The sequence below is a fragment of the Numenius arquata genome, chromosome 3, assembly GCF_964106895.1.
Source record: "Numenius arquata chromosome 3, bNumArq3.hap1.1, whole genome shotgun sequence".
In the NCBI taxonomy this organism is placed as follows: Eukaryota; Metazoa; Chordata; class Aves; order Charadriiformes; family Scolopacidae; genus Numenius; species Numenius arquata.
In genome coordinates, this window is record NC_133578.1 from 58,196,693 (window position 1) to 58,217,341 (window position 20,649).

The 20,649-nt window shown below is 37.7% G+C and overlaps 1 protein-coding gene across 4 annotated transcripts in view; it reads left to right on the forward strand.

Annotated features, from left to right (window-relative positions):
• The window catches only part of OXR1 (oxidation resistance 1), a 284,062-nt gene that overhangs the window by 205,655 nt on the left and 57,758 nt on the right, over window positions 1-20,649 (forward strand). For all 4 annotated transcript variants that reach the window (XM_074145351.1, XM_074145349.1, XM_074145348.1 and 1 more), the window contains 3 exons: window positions 9,156-9,238; window positions 17,596-17,703; window positions 18,865-18,984. In XM_074145351.1, coding sequence (XP_074001452.1) covers window positions 9,156-9,238; window positions 17,596-17,703; window positions 18,865-18,984 — 311 coding nt within the window. The remainder of the gene's footprint in view (window positions 1-9,155; window positions 9,239-17,595; window positions 17,704-18,864; window positions 18,985-20,649) is intronic.

Sequence of the window (20,649 nt, forward strand, 5' to 3'; positions counted from 1 at the left end):
GTCTCAGAATAAAGCAGACATAAGAATGAGGTAGGTTATTTCCTCACTTCATCCTTATTCAGTACTTCACTTTTAAGAAATTAACGGGTGTATGATAAAGTATGAGAGAGGCTTCAAACTGGGGGGACACAATTCTGCAAGTTTTCTTGTACACACTGTTCTGGATGAAGCACATGTGAATGTACCAGCACCCTTTACAGAGATGCTAATGCTTCACTTTCATGTCTGAAAATACTTCGGTTGGTACAGGCATAAGAAGCAAATGGGATCTTGGAATGTATCAGGCTGGTGACTCAGTCATCTTGTGATACGTTAATGTATGCACAATCTCTTCTTCCGACTTGTGCGTTACTAGTATATAGAAGTTCTTGACTATTCCTGGGATGTATGTATGTTAAATGATCTTTTACTTCATGTTATGCTTTGTACCACTACATCTCACCCAGCTTTTTGCCTCCAAGCTTTGGGGCTACAGAATTTGTTGTGTGTCCTTTTGCCCAGCCTTTGCTATTGATGGTGCTTCCCAGTTTGTTTGCTGGTTAGCAATGGAACTGTTTTAAAAACTAGTCCATTGGGAACTCATTAATATACCTCTCCAGTCTGCTAGTTTCTATTTCACTCTCCGCTTTAGTGAATTTTTGACACAGTTTACAATTCTTAGTCTGTTTTTTACTGCTCAATAGGATTCTGATGTATCAGATGTTTTACTGAGGTTCAGCTTGTATCTGTTTCAGTCATCTGTTAAATTAGTTTATAATCTAAGTACAGTTTACTCTAGTAATCTGGCATCCTTTGACTGTATTGCATCTTTGTTTTAATGTGTCATGTTGCATTTTTATCTTAATTTTTCTGGTTAATTCCTGTTTCTAACATTAAAACAGTTCTGAAGCTGATGTTTTATTGAGAACCTGCGCACTCATGGCTGCCTTTCGAGTTACTGCATGTATGAATAATACCTTTCTGTTTGTCAGTAAACAACAAGCCTTGCTGTGTTGCATGTGTGGATTTCCCTCTGGCTTGGTTTGGTGGTGGCCTCACACATCTGCATTGCCAGAAAAATGTAGGAGTTACTGATAACTTGAATTGCAAGCAAGACTGTTTAGCCCTGCTGAAAGTAGGGAAGACTGACTTCAGGCTCGGTTTCCCACTGCTTTATCCAGTTGGGCCTTGAAAATGTCCAAGGATGGAAACTGTACAGCTGCTCTGGGCGCTTAGGTTTTTACGTTTTATCCAGTCAGAAGTGCTCCTGTTTGTCTGTTATGTCTGTTGTCTTTTGTTCTCCCACTGTACGTCACTGAAGAGCCTGACACCTGCGGGGAAGTTATCTAGAAGGTACAGGAAAGTTGCTGTTACAGTCCTTAAAAACCATCTCTTCTTCAGGCTGGAGAAGCTCTGTTCTCTCTTAGCCTCTTCTCACAGCCCCCAATGACCTTGGTGGACCTTCACTGAAATGGTTTTCATTTATTAATGTCTGTCTTATTTCGAAAGGGACTGGGGAGGAGGGGGACGGGGACACTAGAGCCAGTATTCCAAAAGCAGTCCAAGCGCCAGGCTAAGGCAAATAGCTGCTTCTCCCTGGTGCTCCCAGACTGCTGGCTCTGCTCCTGTTAATACAACTGAGGATGCTGTTGGCTCTCCTTTCTGCCAGTGCATGCTGCTGGCTTGTGTTCAGCTTGCTGCCTACCAAGACCCTCAGGGTTTTTTCAGCAGAGCTGCTCCCTGGCTGGGCAGTACCAGCCTGTACAATGCAAGGGGCTCTTTCTTCCCATGCAGAGGACTGTTGTCGTGTTGAATTTTATAAGGTTTCTGTCAGCTTGTTTCTCCAGTCTGCCCAGGTGCCTCTGAACGACAACCCTGTCCACAAGTACGTTGACTGGTCCCCCCAGTTCGACATCATCTGCAAACCTAAGGCAGTAAACTTATGCAGTAAGTTATTTACTGAAGCATTGGGTATAACTTCACATACACAGTAGATCTGTTTGCATGTTAGCAGAGGAGTTGTAGTGCGCAAGTCTGATGCATCATCAGGAAAACCTGACTGACTTCAGCTCTTAGAAAAACAAGGTACCATTAGCTTGTGTGATAAGGCAAAGTGTAAATTCTTAAAGATTTCTAAGGATAATTTGATATTGCTGCTTGATGATCAAACTGCTTATGTGGTATTGTGTAGACTTGAAGATGTACAACTAAATGTACAACAACTTAAATATCTGAAACAGGTGGACAATAATTACTAATTGGAAAAGTTGACTTATGCTTTCTCAGTAGAGCAGTCATAGTTTTTGCAAGTTTTCATTAATGTATACATTTGGTCTGCAGAGAGATTGTACAGTAGGTGGAAATTGCAGTTAGGTAGTCTCCTAATGTATTAAATACTATATACATACATATTTTAGATGGAACAGGGAAGGAAGCTAACTGTTGTTAACACATAGTGTGGCATAATCTGAAAATTTGGTGAAGTGTTTCTGTTTACCCTGAATGTGAAATCTTATTTTAGAAGAAAGCCTGTGTGATGCACGTACCGGGGGGGTCATGCATGGAGCTGGCTTTATGTCTTCTAGCCATTTGGAGAAGCTGCCTGCCTTAAATTTGTTTCTATCGAATTGTTTTTCATCCTCAAATCATGCATTTAATTATTTCTACCTATGTGCCACGCAGCTGACTGGTAGCAGAAAAGAGGATCATGTGTTAGAGGGACCACAAAATGAACTTGAATCAATGCTGAATCTATGTTGCAGGAAAAAGCTATTTTGGTGTGTTTGAAGTGCTGATGCAGCGTAACCAAGGTCTTGGATGCATTTAATTTGGGGTTTTGCTTGAGAAAAATGTGACCAAAAGAATCATGTGGAGAGCAGTGATAAGGATCAAGAGTTTTGAGAGTGTGACTTGATAGGAAGGACTGAATCACAGAATAAGTAGCAGTTGCTTAGGAAGAGGAGACTAAAGGGGACATTGTTTATGACTCTGCCTTGGTCTGAAAATCTACCATTTTGGCTAGAAAACTGCAGGCTACTAACATCTTGTAGGTTACTGCTAGGACCTCTTTGTTTCTGGTTCCTAATACATTGGAAGATAAGAGAAACTAATATTACTGTAATTAGCATAAACTTATTTAACTGCAGGAGGGCGAGAAGGGTCAATGAGACAGTTGCTCTACTGAGATGTAGCCCCTGCTGTTAGGAACCCCAATTCACCAAGACTTACGGAATATAAAGATTTCCTACTTTAATCTTTTTTGTTTCTTTATGAATAGATTATAAAGATCTCATTGTTATTGAGCAGAACTAATCAAATAAAGATGTAATATCTATGCTTCCTCAGTTTTATCAATCAGACAGTTGTTTCATGTGCTGCTAAGTAACAACCTACTTGAGAATATTTTCCTTACCTTCTTGTGATTCAGTTTTTAAAAATCTTTACCCCATATGCGCTGCATGATTTTTTTAAGAACTGTGAAAAATTGTGTCCTAGACAAGCATTTAACAAGACTGCCGCCTCTGCCTTTTTCTTAAACACATGTAAATCTAATGCATAACTTGCAGTACTCATTGGGGGGGGGAGGGAGAGGAGATAAATCATCTTTCTCGTCTTCTTGATCATAATAAGCTCAGTTATTAATTGAAAGCAATTTGCATCAGTTGTTGACTTGTCCAGTTTACTTGCTTTATCTCAAAGGATACCTGTTTGGTTTATCAATATATTCCTCTGGAAAAAATGATCTTTGTAATTTCTGTGAACGTTGAAATGAATAGAAGATCAGTAGCTGAGAAACATTGCAAGTTATTTGAAGTTTAAGCTTACCATGCAGAGAAATAGTAAAAGGAAATTTGATATGTTTTGCTTGGTAAAACTTGAAGGTACTCCTAAGCAGTTCTTAGCATGTATTGTGGCATTGTTACTTACAGTACAAATCTTGAGTTCTCCTTACCAGCTCTTAATGCCAGAAGTCCAAAGGATGTGCTAGCAGCATCAGCAAACAGAAAATTGAAGGTCTACAATTCAGCTCAGATGGCATACTAAGAAATGAGAAATGGCAGTCTTGTCATGTCAACTTAAACTAGCAGTGCCACAGAAATGTTTTCAGTCAAGCAAAATTCAGTGGTACAGGGCCATATAGAAGGCAAAGAGCTCACCTGTAAACGTTGGAATTTAACTTTAATAATCAGTGGCATTATTCAACTGTAATTTGAAGACAGTCACATATTTTAAGGTCAAAGCTGCCTCACTGAAAGCTGTATGTTCCTAAAACATAGTGTTCTTAAAAACTCTTTTCCTGTCTTGTATAAATATGTTGGAACAGTAAGTCCTTCTCTGTGGTTATGTTGATGATCATATGTAACCGTTCTTATGCTAGTCATTTAATCTTCAGTTTCTGTATGTATGCATCCAGCATTCAGACTAAATATTGGCCTGGTATCATTTTCATAGAACCATAGAATGGTTAGAGTTGAAGGGACCTTAAAGATCGTCTTATTCTAAACCCCCTGCTGTGGGGGGTTCCACTAGACCAGGCTGCTTAAAGCCCCATCCAACCTGGCCTTGGATCCCTTCCAGAGATGGGGGAATCCACAGCTTCTCTGGGCAACCTGGTCCAGTGTCTCACCACCCTCACAGTAAAGAATTTCTTCCTAATATCCAATCTAAATCTACCCTTTTTCAGTTTGAAACTGTTATCCCTTGTGTTGTCACTACAGTCCCTCATAAAGAGTCCCTCCCCATCTCTCCTTTAGGCCCCCGTTAGGTACTGGAAGGCTGCTATAAGGTCTCCACCAGAGCCTCCTCTTCTCCAGGCTGTACAACCCTAACCCTCTCAGCCTGTCCTTGTAGGAGAGGTACTCCATCCCTCTGATCATTTTTGTGGCACTCTTCTGGACTTGTTTCAACAGGTCCATGTCATTTTTATGTTGGGGGCCCCTGAGCTGGACACAGTATTCCAGGCGGGGGCTCACCAGAGTGGAGTAGAGGGGTAAAATCACCTCCCTCAACCTGCAGGCCATGCTTCTTTTGATGGAGCCCAAGATGTGGTTGGCTTTCTGGGCTGTGAGTGGACATTGCCAGCTTGTGCTGAGCTTCTCTTCAACCAGTTCTTCTCCTCAGGGCTGCTCTCAATCCATTCTCCACCCAGCCTGTATTTGTGCATGGGATTTCCCCAACTTGAAGAACCTTGCTCTTGGCCTGGTTGAACTTCATGAGGTTTGTATGGGCCCACGTCTCAAGCCTGTACATGTTCCTGTAGATGGCAACCCTTCCCTCCAGCGTGTTGACTGTACCACACAGCTTGGTGTTGCTGGAAAATTTGCTGAGGGTGCACTCAATCACACTGTCCATGTTTCTGACAAAGATGTTGAACAGCATTGGTCCCAATACTGACCCCTGAGGAACATCACTTGCCACTGGTCTCCACTTGGACATTGAGCCCCTGACCGCAACTCTTTAGATCTGACCATCCAGCCGATGCCTTTGAGCTTTGAGCTGCCTTCTGTATCTTTCTAGTTCTAGCTTTTTAAATCTGAGACAGTTGTAATATTTTCTTGTAATTTGTGGATCTGACGTACTTTTTCACTTCATGTTTCAAGCTGTCGTGGAGGCCCTGTCCTGTGAAATTGTAGTTCAGAATTAAAGCGTCAACCCTGATGTTACAAAAGGTCTGGTCTTGTTTCTGTGTAAACCAGCACGGCTGGAGATCTGATAAGCTAGTCCCACGGGTTCCCTTGCTACACAAGTTACTGTTGACTCTTGAGGTTGTGCACAGGGTGGTCGGTGGTGTCAGTTTTTTCTTATACCTGTGGTCTGAGAACATCAGCTTTTGGTGGTCTCACTGGCTTACTGCTGGCAGATGAGGTAATGAGTGTGCGTATCCTAACAAGATGAGCTTGTGTGCAACAGAGAAAGGAAAGGAAAATAAGTAAAATGAAAGGATGAGACTGATTCCCATGGGAAATCTTTTCAGACCACTACATCCTATGCTGGCAGTTGTTTCCACTTTCACATGTTTCCTAGAATACTAGGGGCACAAGGATGGATGAAAGATTTACTTTCTTCTCAAAAATAAATAGCCTGCTCATTCAGTGAGAGATAGTTGGAGGCTTTGCAGTTTGCCATCAGGGACGTTATATTCGTGTCTCTGCTACTCTGGCCTGTTCTCACAATTGAGATACCTCCTAGTTTTGTTCCTGAGACTTTGGTGAAACGTATGGGTTCTGTATGAGCAGACAGCTCAAGCGCTCGGGCTGTGGGTGTTTGGTAGCTGTGCTCGGCCAGCTGGGCAGTCAGCACACGGGGAGCTCAGCGCTGCCTGCTGCTGGCTCTTCTTCACTCGGGGGCTTGGGTCATGAAACGCTCTAATCCTGCGTCTGTGTAGTGAGGGGGAAGTAAAGCTATCACAGAGGGAAGGAATGAAAGTGGGCACTGATGGAAAAGGTAGGAATTACTGTCTTAGGTATGGGATGACATTAAAAAAACAAAACAACCTATGAAAAACTGCAGATTATAAGCTCTGGAGAATTTGTGGTAGGAGTTTTTCTGGCATCTGCTTTCCCTCAAGGTGTCTCCAAAGGGAACCTTCCTTCCCCACCCCTACCCACGGTTGCTCTTACTTTCCTGAAGTTACCAGAGTGCTCTGAAGCACGGTAGGTCCTTCTGCCCTGAAGAACAAATATCTTTCCTTTTTTTACTTCTGCCACGAGGGACAGAAGTGGTTATTTGCGCAAGAATTTATTCTACTGTTGAATTACTGGACAGGGAGAAGGTAACTTAACTTGTCCTCTTTGAGTGGCACCTGTCTGCAAACTCTTCAGATGCCTATACACAAACTAGTAAGAAGAAAAAGGAAACTTAGATTTGGGATAGGGAGGAAAAAAGCCAGACAACACTGGGCCATATAAAAATGAAGTGTTGTGTATACATTTGTAGTATGGGGCTTCTTTATTGCTATCTAATAGCGGGGCAGAGGGGGATGAAGATGCTTGTTCTACAATAGGAGTGTTCCATATATAGATTACTAAGACAGGTATGAGATCCTGGATGAGATCAGTCTTTCTTCAGCTGCATCCTTTGACTTTTGCTTAAGAGTATTTGAACCAGACTGCTGTTGAAAGAAAAAGATGAGGCTGCTGGCAAAGCCTTGATGTGGGCTGGAAAATTTGGAACAGCTCCCGTCAAGCAGCTGTTGGAGTTTTTCAATAGCTTGCTGAGGGGGGGACCTGTTGGGTTGCAAGGGCAGGTAGAAACTTTGGTAACAAAATATTTGACCCGGAAGAGGGGAATGTTGGCTACCATTATTCTACGCACAAACCTCTAGTGTATTTTATTCATTACTGAGTTGACTTGATTTCCTCTAGAGACATCTGTAGGGTCTTTAAAAACTTTCTTGTAATAAGAGAAAAAAGTCTTCTTTTAGGTAACTTTTAAAAAGCCACAATTAGTAAATAATGGAAGAAAGACCTTTAATGTATTGAATGAAGATAGCAGGATGCAAAATTACAGTGTCTGTAGACTTTCAGAATTTCTAGAAAGTTTTTAAAAGTTGGTTTAAACTCTTGACCGTCATTCGTAGCTATAAAAACTTACCATAATTAATACCATCTATAGATCAATTTTTTTCTTGTAGATATAGGAATGTTCTCCCTCAGACTTTTTCAATATCTAAAAAAAGAAGAATTAGTCCAATGTTTATTTCCTTATTATATAAAGAACACCCCAGGAGGGTACTTATGTTGAGTCTGCTGGAAATCACTTTTATTGATGTCCTCTGCAGCTTGCCCTATATAGCAAGTGTAAGATATTTGCTGAGGTTTTATTTTTTTATTATTATTTTGTTTCTTATTTTTGTGGTACTGCAGAACTTCCTGTGTAATTTGTGTTGTTTTTTTCCTCCTGTCATATCTAGACAGTTTCAACTATCCATCTAGAAATTCAAGAGGGGGTATATGAAGTTTGTGCAAGTACTTTTCTAGTCTCTTTCCCAGTGTTGAAGTCAAGATACTAATTAAAGATAATAATGCACAGAAGTTACTGTCAATTTATAGCAAGTTTCCTTAGTACCTCAGGTGAGGCTTACATAGATGTAGAGTATGACTTTTATTCTCAGTCTAGCCATGCTAAAATATTTTAAAATAATATTGTTTTAAGGTTTGTTTCTTCTATGCAGTTTAGTTTGAAATATTTATCTAAATATATTCAGTTAGAGAAATTTGAATGTATCAAAACAGGAGTATAACTAATCCCATTGTAGCATGAAAACTTAACATATTTCATTTACGTAAGTATTTTGGGCTCCTTAATAGCAGATATTTAACTGTTAAAGGTGGAGGCTTCGTGACAAGAGACCCAATTTAAGAGATTAATCTCAAAAAAATGCATGTTTGTGTCTAAATGAATACATTAAAAGGACACTTTTCTAGAGATGTAGAATTAAATGCTTTCTGTTGAATCATCTAAGTACACTGTTGTATTGTGTTTATCACAAATAATCAAGCCAATTAGTATTAAAAAGTAGAGTGTACTTCAGGTACAAATTGTTATTGATTTGGCCTACGAAACTGAGGTCATCAAAATCCAATGCCCCAATAAAAAGAGCAGTTCTTAACTTGTGTTATTTATTTATTTAGAATCTTTATTGTTTATATGTAGGCTGTATGTGTTTGCTACAGACAGGATAATTGTGAATTGAAACACTAATGCTCTTTGTTTTATAAAAAAAGCTTTCAATACTCTGTACTTGTCAGTAAGCAACAAAAAATCCCAACTGATTAGACCGAACATGCAGGAACTGTAGATCATCTCCCCTCTAAATGAAAGCAGACTGGGTACCATATAAAGCCAATTAAACGCAGCGGTTCCAGAAACGTTGCTTGCCTGATGGGCTCAATCTTATATTTAGTCTTCATTAATAGCTTCCTGGATAGCAGCAAGTACTTACGCAGTTAGTTGATCCCCAGTTACCAGTGGTTTATATTGGTCAAATCCTTAAAGCATTGCAGAGGAATGAAGTCTCTATTCCAGCAGCCAGTTGTCTGTTAGGCAGAGTCACCGGGAGCGAGCTGTGTAACTGGTGAATTAGATGTCTGCCCACGGGGCTGTAGTCAGCAGCCTGTGACAGTACTGAGAGAGGAAAATGAATTTAACACGCACGTTGCCTCAATTTTTTTCAGACACTGGCCAGAAGAAGACCCCAGACAAGAAAGATGGTCGACGAATGTCTTTTCAAAAGCCTAAAGGGACTATTGAATATTCTGTAAGTTACTGTTTTATTGTTAGAATGTCATTGCATAGCAAGTGCAGACTTAAAGTTTCATTACAAAATATAAGCAAAACAATAATGTTCATTACCTTTAATCTTAGAATTCTGTGTATCTGATAGCTAATTCTCGATTTAATTCTTGTCAAAATAAGCTAATGTACTTGAGTAATGTTTTTATTAGTTTTTCTTTAAGTTCCTTTTTTTTCTTCAAAAAAACCCAAGCTAATCAATCTGACTGATTCACTTTTAGGTAACTGGTTAGAAATGGTAAATAACCTTAATTATAAAGTCATGTGCAAGTTCCCTGCTTTCAGCATTATTTAATAAACTGTTGACATCAGGAGAAATAACAGAGTGAAGTTGGGGGGGGAGGGAAAACTATATCTTGATACTGACCTTCTGGCATTCTCCTGATAGTTTTCATAGATCTATACCTTTTACTGTACAGATCTTTCTGTAGCAGTATCTGAAAATGGAGCCTTTATCTGCCTGTTCTGTTCTTGAAATGACCCTCAAACTGTGCTGCAGTCAGCTTTTCACATTTGTGGTTACTAAGGGAAACTGAAGTGAGAAGTATCTGTCTTGTGTTATATACTGGAAATATAATTAAGCCTATAAATAATGCTTATAGGGTTGACATTAAAATAGGGAAAGTCTGTCACAGTTATCTTTGAATGATTTTGAAGCAGGGCATGATAAAATAAAAATGAGAACTCCTTTATAAAAAGTCTTTACTTGTCCTCTTAATGTTCTGTTATTCCTAGAATAAGAGAGATGGGGGAAACTTAACTCTTAATGTTCCATCAAGCCAAGCTGTAATATGGCTTAACTACTGAGAAGGCTGTAATACTCATTTGGAGAGAGGCAGAGGATGTGTGTATTGGAGTGGGAATCACTTCAGTAGGGTGGCATATGTTGGGAATTTGAATATAATTCTAGCCTATACCAAAGACTTCCTTGGAATTGAAATTCAAAAAAGAAATTGCTGCTGCTTACGTTCTAGCAACTGAAGAATGGTAAGGTAGATGTGACTGTTTCTATTACATTAACCCCATATTGTCTGACATAATTGGAAAAAAATGCTGTGATGCAATTCTGTAAAACTGCGTTTCCTCTTCAGCCAGGAAATCCCTTACCTTGTCTCTTGCCATTGTGTGTGTGCATTTACCTTGGTATGTAAGATTCCAGGCAAAGCCAAAGCACCAAGCTTTTCTTTTTTAAATTAGCATGTTTGTGTCAAGTTGTCATGTACTTCTGCAGGTTTTTGTTGTCCAGTAGGTGGGGTTTTAGTTGAAAAAATAACTTTCCTAATACATACTGAAGTATGCATCACTTCCTTGTGAGTCAAAAAGACGATTCACAAGAATCAAAGGCTTTTTGTCTTTAAACTTAATCCAGCTTCTAAAGGAACCTGTTGTGTGTATAGAACATGGCGTTTGAAATATACCACATTCTGTCTGGTTTTGTTGTACATCTCAGTCATTAAATACTTACGTTTTCAGAGCTTTTGGTTATGTGTCATTCACATATGTTTTAATAATAAACATAGATTTAACCTTTAGGAACTAAGGATATATTCTTTACATGTATAAGAGGTCTGGTAACTATTGTGATAATATACTACTGTTACTACTTATGACTTTATTCCATATTATTGTGAACTTATGTCTCGTTTCTGCTTTCATCCTACTACCTCCCAAAGCAACAATACACACGCTTACATGTACACACACATATGTCTGCATGCATTGCTGCTTCGTGAAGTGGTGGAAGGCCAAAGACCGGAACCAGAGTCCTCCCCCAGTGTTGTTGAAAAGTTAGTAGAATTTTTTACTTTTTTTTAGTAATGATTTGAAATGTTTTTCCAGTGGCTACGTGGTTTTAGGAGGGAAGGGCTTATTTGTATTCCTGAAGTTTGGAGTGAATTGGAATCTCACTGATGCAAACTGTGGGTTTTTAAGGTGAAATATGCTTTCCATCAAATCTTCTTTTTTTAAATTCATTACTTTAGGGACAAACTATAAAATACATTTCCTCTTTAAAGCTAAAATCAAAAAGCAGTTAATGTTAAAGATTTTAATCTAAAATTCTTGAAGCATAGAAACTTGAAACTGCTGTTTTGTATGTAGCACCGATAAGAAGATATCAACAGATGTGCTACTAAGTGAAGGAAGCAAGTCCTAAGCTTACCCAGGCTAGTAGGTTTAAGAGTGCCATGAAGTTAACTTTCAGTGACTGCCTTTAAAGGATACAGGAGACTCCAGTTTGTTTTCACTGTTGTTGCTTAGACAGTGAACAGATTTTATTTTTTAAAAAGTTATTATGGTTCTTGTTTTCTGAATGGCAGTCAACAGCTTAGATGCAAATTGTTATTACCTGTTTTTTCAGAATTCACAGTTGGTGCTCCAAGCCAATTGTTTTCCCCTTCTGCAGACAGCTGATGCCTGTGAGCAGGTTCTAAGGACCAACAGAGCAGATAGTTTAGGTAAATTATTGTTACTAGCTAGAACTTCCTTTAGTCCTTTATATGTTGTGAAAACAGCACTTTTACATTGCTCATTTGATATAACTTCATTATATGAACATTGCATTAGAGGTCATTTGTGTTACATGTTGTACAAACATAACCAGTGTCTGCCTACAGGTGTTAGAAGAGCCAACTACAGGTGAATAAAGGAGCGTAAGTGGACGGTGTTGGCCACTGATGACCAATGATAACAGCATGCTAGCAGCTGCATGACTTCAACAGGAACGTTTTAACCTCCTGTTCCTTCTGATGAGAAAAAGGAAATAATCGGCTATTTACAGACTTTCCTCAAGTGCAATAGGCTATACAGGAAAAGTGCTACTTGTTTAAACAAAACTATGAGTGAGTAATGGACGCAGATGATCTGGTTTATCGGTGTTGGAAACTCCAATGTAAGACTTCTCTTCCTTTACCTCACCCCCTCCTCTTTAAGTCTGCAGGGACTGAAGTCTGTGCTATTCTCCTGTAATAACAGATAAGCACCTGATACACAGAGTATGTTGTTCAGATCGTGAGAAGAGCCTGATATAAATTTAATAAAGGTCACACAAGCCTATAGTAGACCAGAGCCTTAAGACTGAGCTTTAAGCCAGAGTCCTTAGTGTTGAACTATTGATCTTCCTGCATGTGGATTCCCAGTTACTTAGTGATAAGTCAAACATCTGGAAACTGGGTCTGGACTCTTGTTTTAGTTAGAAACCGGTTAGATTTGTATACTGAGAACAAAACTACAGGAACTTCTGAAGTCAGCTTCTTAAGGTAAAACAAGGAGGAATTATTGATGCTTTCTTAGTTTAAGGGGTGTGGGTGGCAAATGTTTCTGTGGTGACCATCAAACAGCTGAAAGTTCAGTAGGCTTCAAACCCACATGAATACTTAGAATTTCTTGTTGTAATGACTTGCTGAGCAGCTTTATTTTGTGAGCAGAGAAATGGTGACTATCTGCTAATATCTCTTTAGAATAACTGGATTTCGCTTTCAGTCCTAAGGTAGCTTGGTTAGAGAGTGCTAAAGATTCTCTCTTCTGGTGCATGCCACTGGCATAGTCTTCTTCCTGATTTTGGGGAATTCAGCATATGTAGATCATAATGATGGCATACTACTTTATCTGTTGTATCTTTTGCCTAATTTTAAAATTACTTTTGGAGTTACTTTTATGATATTTACAAGTTCTGTTTTCCTGATGTGGCATATTATAGAAATTAGACCTATTAACAATTAGTTAATATAGTCATAATCTAATAGTTCTAAAGGCTTGGGTACAGCACCAAAGTTGTGTCCTCTTCTCCTCTTTGTCCTTACTGGTTCTTCAAGTCCTCCCATCTCTTAATTTTGTTAGTTCCTTTTAATACTCTTAAACCATTCTTTTGTTGTTTTTTTGTTCTTGGGCAGCTAGTCTTGAAATACTTAAATTAATAAACTCTTTGTGCACTCCGATTTGTATGTATTCAATGTATAATTTTTAATGGAAGAATAAGTGAACTCCAGTTGTTGAGATGCAGTAACAGTAAAGTTCATTAAAATACCAGTAGAGAATTTGGTTTTAAATAAGGTTTTTTGAATAACTTTGCTAGCTGCTAAACTGACAGAAATGAAGGCAGTTTGAACTATAGACAGTGTGACTCTGAAGTGTTTTGTCTTCTGGTGCACGCAAGCACACCTGGCAAACATGGGTGGTGCTCTGTCAGTGGCAAAGGGCTAATTAATGGGATGTGCTTCTGCTCAAATAGGGGTACAATAATTTGAAGAGTGTGCTTGATTTGGGATTTTGTTTTAAAGGGAAGATGGAAGGTGTGGCTCTTTCTGTACCTAGTCATGTCTATAAAAACTGACTTTTAGCTGACTTACAGGTTTAGACTTACTTGTATACATATGTGAGTACATAAGGTAGAAGTAACTAGGTAGTAAGGCCTTATGTGTCCTGTATCTGCATAAGAGAGTTGACTGGAAGCTCTTGCTACAGAGTATAGGAAACCTACTTACATTTTAAGAAGCTGTTTTTCAACAGAAGCTCTCGTACAAAGTAGCGTTTCTGTGCATCCTTTTTTTTTTTTCACTTTAATGCAGTCCTGACTAAGTGATTCTTGTTTTCTTTTTACATTTTCCTTAATCAGTATCTTTCAATCTTTATATTCAAGTCAGTACACTGAAGGAAGAAAAACCAATGCATGATCTATATTGAACCACTTCAAAGCATCAGTTGGCCTGCTCAAGTCCATTTTGGATTGTTTCGGGGAATAAAATAGTGTTTTCACATGTCTGGTGGTTGTTTTTCAGAGGTTTACTTGGATTATAACAAATCTTGCCATTCTTTTAAAATCATGAAACAATGTAATCACTGTTAATCATCCCTCTCCCTTCTCAAAAGGGGAAATTATTTGTCCGATGAAGTTTTAATAGAGAGCTTTAATATCCAAATATTTATATAAAATTCTTAATATTCAGAATAGCATTTGAATAGGTACATGAATAATGTATAGAAAGTTTGTTTCCTGGGAGAGAAGGAATAACTCTTTGCTCTCTATTCCGGTATCGAATTGATGGGGAAAAAATGACTGGAAAAGCTGGGGGAGAGGGGGTGGCTGTGGTATGTGGTGGCATGTTTTTTCTTTGTTAGTTCTTTTAACTTCGTGGAAAAGCATAGTTTTCTTTCAGCTTTTGGCAGTTCACGTTCTATTTTTTGAAACTGTAGAAAGCCCAAGAATTGGAAAGTAGGCCTTTAAATTTAGGGAGATAGTTCATGAAGTCTTTATTACATGAACAGTTTCTTTGTTTTAAGAAGGTATCAGTCTTCTGGTCTGGTATCAGCTGGTCTCTGAAATCCCATGTAGTGTGGAGATTGGACTGTGCAAACTTCACAGCCAAATACGAAAAGGGAGCTTATAAAGCTTAAAGCTTATACCCTTTCGTTGCCAAGAGATCTCACCAGGTGGTTTTATTTCTGAAGTCTGAAAAGAGTGAATGCACTCTTAAAGGGCTTAAGTTTTGTGGTTTTTAATTGAATGCTTTTAATTTGTTTTATATTACATGTTAGTCTAAAATCTCTAATATTTCAATCATTAAGTGATACATAAGGAATATTTACCTAGCAGCTAACTGTTGTCTTCCAACATCTGTGTGAGAGCAAGCTTTTGAATTAGACAAAGCTTTTAAATCTCACTTTACAGTTTGTTTTAGCAAACTTTCTGTATTATGTAGAGCTGCTGATGGAAGCACTACTGTTCTTTCATTTAATTGTCAGTTTTGTTATTGTCTATGGAACAAGTACTACATATCTGGTCAGGTTAGGGTCCTGCTCTGATTTCTGTTCTTATTTTTCACAGACCTGTGTGATCATACAGTACTGAATTACTAAGAGTTACTACAATACAGTCTTTCATACCTGAAACACTGGTACACTGGTAGAGAGAGATGTTTGCTGCTTTGTTCAGCTTAATGGCTTCCTATATAAAGAATTGTCATAATAGAATTAGAAATTTATCTTAAAGCTAGTTGCCATTTCTTTGGCAATACTTGTCTCTTTTTTTTTTTTCCCTATAATGAATCTAGGCTGACAAATGTACCTTTACAAAATGATAATTATTCTGTATGGAGAGGAATTCTTTAACTCTTACCTGTGAACCTTCATTTTGTTAATATCCCAAGCTGCCCTCTGTTGTTATCTGTTGAACTATAACAGCCTTCAAAGTACTTTTTCTTGCAGAACAGCCCACTTTTCTATTTAAAAGATGTCGTTTGCTGCTTTATATCTGTCAGTTATAATTTTTTTTTCTATTCCTGTACTGTCAACCTGTGTTCCCTAACATGAAAAAAATTTGAAAAAAGTTAATAAAGACAAAGCATTTCTTGTCCTAAATTCTTCTGGGGCTAGTGTTCTGTTCAGCGTTAAGCTTTGGAATGTTCAAGTGGGAATGTGTTCTGAGGAGCAATTATTTAACATCTTATATACTGCTTTTGCTTTGCAGCTAATAGAAACTCTGCCAGCTACTCCCACAATGCAGATCAAAAGTATTAAAATATTAAATATTTAATCACCCAATATTAACTAATGCTATAACGTGGATACTTATTCTTCTGCTCTGGCAAAATGTTTGCAGCTTCTATGAAGAATGAATGTGCCTGGTTACATTCTACAGACAGCAAAACATATAATGCTTTGTAGTTTTGCAGAATATACTAATTCAACTGGAACAGTACACAATAGAGTATGGCTGGAAGCAGGGTAGCCCAATGGATGTTGTATTACTTACCTCTACTGCAGTACAGTTTCAGAAATAGAGCATTCTAGTCTTTTGGTTCCAAACACCGCCTCTTTCTGTGTGACTGTGTGAAGTCAGGGTCTACTCAGAGCAAGCACTGCCAAAAGCTCTTAAAACATGTATGATCCAAGATGCTTCCTTCCCTCCTCTCACCTTCCCCTCAGGTTTTTTTCTGCCCTGGTTCAATCATTCAAGCAGAAGTAAAGGATATCTACCTTTAAGTCTAACAACAGTTAACAAGGCATACAAGACATGGTGCTCCCACATTTTTATTAAGGAAATGAGGGAAGAGCAGAAGATACCTAGCAGATATGCAGTCAGCTAATGATATCCACTGGCTTTCTCAAAACAGTTGTGTATAGAACATATGCTATGAAGAAAACCGTAGGTTTGTTTTTCACTTTTTTCCCCCCTGCCCTACTTTTCCCTGGAAAATTAAGTAAAGGAAAGGGAATTTAAAAGCGAAAGCATTCTTTTCTGTAATTGTCAAGAAAACTTAACTGAATAGCCTGAAAATAGAAACAAAATTAAGCCTATGAATAGTCTAATACAATTTATATAGAGTGGAAGGTGTATTTCTTCCGCAGATGTAATAAGTGGGACAAATGAGAAGACATGCAAGACAGGAGTCAGTGGAATTTTTCTAGCCATCCATATTTAGCAACACAAATGTAGCTCTGCTTGTATTGCTTCATCTCCTCTTAACTGATAAGAGTTATTTTTTCTGGTGCAGTGTTTATGAAGCCCTTTGCTATTATGCAGTAAACTTCTGGTTCTATGCTCCCTTGTCATGTCATCTTTAGTGTTCTTACATGCTTGCTATGAATTCTTTATTCTGAAATGTTTTCTGAATAAAACTTTTTTCCATTTGCTTTCTTCTGTTGGTTCATATTGAATACATTTTGGATGATAGAGGTGAGAACAAGAGCTTGAAAAAATCCTTTCCTTACTGAGGAATCACCTACTCAAAATGCTTATGTTCCATCTGCTGTCATACTGGTTGACCTGTTTTGCTTCGCTGTTTTTGCTTTTTATCTGAATGATGGATTTTACTTGAAAGTCAGGTTAATAGGAGCTTATTTCAATAGGAAGATAGTGTGTTTGTGTTTATAGGCATTCAGTGTTATTGTAAGTGAAGAGCTGAAAAGAGGAGTTGAAGAGGGAGAATGAAGGGTTCTGTGGAACCAGTCAATTGTGTATTGGTCCAGCAATACTCAGCGGTGAATTTACAGACCAGAAGTTCTGGTGCAGTAGCTGAGCCTACAGCTCGGAGTGTGTGGCTGACACTTCTGGCCATCTGGAAACATATTGGGGAGGCAGGTGGCCTTATATGGGGTTTCAATACACTAATATTTAGGGGATAGGTACGTTGAGGTTTTGGTTGGGGTTGTTGTAGATTTTTTGGTTTTGGTTTTTTGTTTTTTTTTTGGCAATCATAAGATATGAAGACTTAAAGTTCATCAGAATCTTGGTAAACCTACATGTGATAAAATTTGTAAGCCACTATTTGAACTAACTGCTTACAGGTTTGTTTTTCTTTTTCTTTTTTTCCCCAATTGATACAGGTGGAATCAAGAGATACTTTAAACAGTATTGCCTTGAAATTTGATACAACACCCAATGAACTGGTTCAATTAAATAAGCTTTTCTCCAGAGCAGTCGTTCCTGGACAGGTACTATTACACTATATATGTTACTTATCCAACAAAGACCTTTTTCTCTGTATTTCTCATCTCTACCAGAGAAAGTGTTAAAGTACTCCTCTTACTGGTTTCCCTATTGGCTTTGTAAAAGTTTTTCATTTTTTTCAGTTTTCTCTATTTTGTGAATTTCTTGTGCCTATTAAATAACTACCTAAAAAGGGAACATGTAACGAAGCTACCTGTCTCAAATAAGATCAGAGGACTTATACCATTAAGTATACTTAGTTTTTAATAACACTTCAGTATAAGCTAAATTATTTTGCAAGCATAGTAGGCTATTTACCAACACTAGCTCAGAAGACAAATTCAGGGTACAGCATACAAACAACATTCCTGGCTGAATATTACTGCCTGCAATTCTATTTTAATAAATTGAATAATGTTTCTATTCCGCTTTGAAAACTTCCTGTCTTTACTAGCAGTATATGAACTATCATTTGCTTCTTACAGGTCACTATTGCTTACAGCTTTTTCTTTCTTTTTTTTTTTTTTTTTTTTTTGTCATTCACTTTTCATTCCTCTTTGAAAGCCAGGCCTGGAAACAAGTGATAGGTCAGCTACAGTATTAACCATTGGCCATTTGCTATTAGCTCCCTGAAAAAAATCTTGTGTTCATTTCTGATTGCTGTAAAGCTAGGTAGCTTGAATGCCTATCAGAGCCAAAGTAATATATTTAAGGGGTGAATAACTTCAGTTTGTTTGGGGTTTTTTTGTACATTTGGTATGCTATGTCTATGAACTTGTTCCACAGCCTGTGTCTTGATTGCTCAAATAGTTGAGTAATGGCAAGAGAAATAATTGGGCAGGTCTTCCTTGGACACTGTATTGTGAATGTTCCTGGCGTACTATATACTTTTAATGCTTTCTATCTGAACTTTTTCCTCAATTATTATAACTAAAAGTCAATTTTATCTCAAGATAACATTTAAAAACTTCAAAAGCAAAAATTAAGAAGTACTTTCTGTCATACTGTTTATTCCCTCAACTCATATTTTCTGTTAAAATTAATGGGAGCAGGATCCATTTTGTATAGCTTATTTTGAGAAAGCATAGCAAATATACCTGAACTGATGGGAAATCTAAAGTAAACCTGCAAACATAACTTCTAACTACATTATATCTTCTTTATAGATTTTGTATGTTCCTGATCCAGACTACATTTCTAGTGTGGACAGCTCCCCCTCTCTAAGTCCTATAAGTCCCTTATCACCTACATCTTCCGAAGCAGAGCTTGACAAGGCTACAATAAATGTAGGTATACCTGTTGTCCTTGAAATTAATTTTCCCTTACAAGATGTTACAAATGCTATGCTTTCTTCTTTAACTAATCTTTCATTTTGGAGAGAAAGTACTTTACAACATTTGGAGTTGAAAAGTAAAATAGCACCTTTTTAAAAGTAAATATGAGCTTTTAATCTTTGTAAGTGACAGTTTTCTATGTGAAAACTGATTTGAAGGCAAGTTATTTGTAGCAAAATGCTATCCTTGCACACTGAAATCTTGAATACTAATTCCTGTTGCATTTCTGTATTTGTTACCTTTCAGAACTAGTTAAACATTTGTCTCTAATCTTACTGACAGTTTTTGTAGCAATGATATATTGGCAAGAATACGTAAGTAGCTAAAAGGCAAGGGCTCCCCTGGCTCCCTGCAAAGGTGTAGGAGAGGGTTCTCTGGTTTCATTTTGCAAAACAAAGTAAAGATTAAAAAACAAAACAGCCCCCAGACAAACAAACAAAAAAACCAAGCCTGTTTCAGTGAAGGGCTAATACAGAGTTGAGCATAGCTGACTTCTGCTTGGTAATTCTACCTTTGTAGACTTTCATATACCAAAATTGTTTAGCCATCAAAGCTGCTCTGTAATTCAGCTCAAATGTAGGTTTGTGGGTTGTTTTTTTTTTTTTGTTTTTTTTTTTCTGGCTAGGAGCTAGCTTTGTAAAAGCATGTCTTTCCAGGAACACTGGTTTGCTGTCAACAGAATTCCACGTGGAGAACTCCAACCAGGAAGATACAGTATTGGAGCCTGAGCTTCTCTGCAGTTTATGCAATTATAACCTTATTCGGAAGTTTCTTAATATGTTACTACTATTCTTTTTCCAGTTAATATTATCTTTTCTCTCAAATAACAAATTTTCAGGAGAGCATTTCCTGATAGTGCTCAGTCAGACTGTCAAAGGTCTACTCCAGGATTCTGTGTGCTCAAGGGTTTGAGACTTTAAGCATTTTTTTTATTTGCTTGCATGACCTGGATCCAGAGAAATTTAAATATAAAGGTATTGCATTTTTTTCTGAGTAGGTTCCCAAGGTGTGTTACAGAGGCTGTGATGACCCTTCAACTGAATAGTACTATTTGGTTTTGCTGTTATACCTTTACTCTGACCTAGTATGTTCTCATGAGATGTCTGCTGTCATTTGTACTGGATAATTTCTTTTATGTTTTATGGCAAACTGAAGCTGTTGTACCACAGTAAATAGACTAGTCTGCAAGAATACATTCTTCTGTATCAGTCTCGGAATGACTGTAAATGCTAGTATAGGCCTACCCATATACCATATGTTGTGAGAAGTTACTCAAGGGAAAATTGTTAGTTTTACTACTAGAAATCAGAGCTCTTCCTACAATGCACTAGATCTCATGTCAAAAAAATACCTTATTCTTGCTTTTGTGGATTATTTTTATATGCTTGTTTGCATATAGTAGATAAGGAGGTTTAAGAGTTAAACATACCTGTAATTTATTTGAAACTCTTTTATTGACCATATGCACATAACAGAGAGAAAAGCTTGAAAGTGTAGAAGAAACAAAGTAGATTAAAGTATTTTAAAAGTTAAAATCCTCTTATGCAAAAGACTGTTTTGTTTAGTGTAGGCAGTTCAATGTTAAAGAATTTGAGTCTTAAATTTCATTTAACTGGC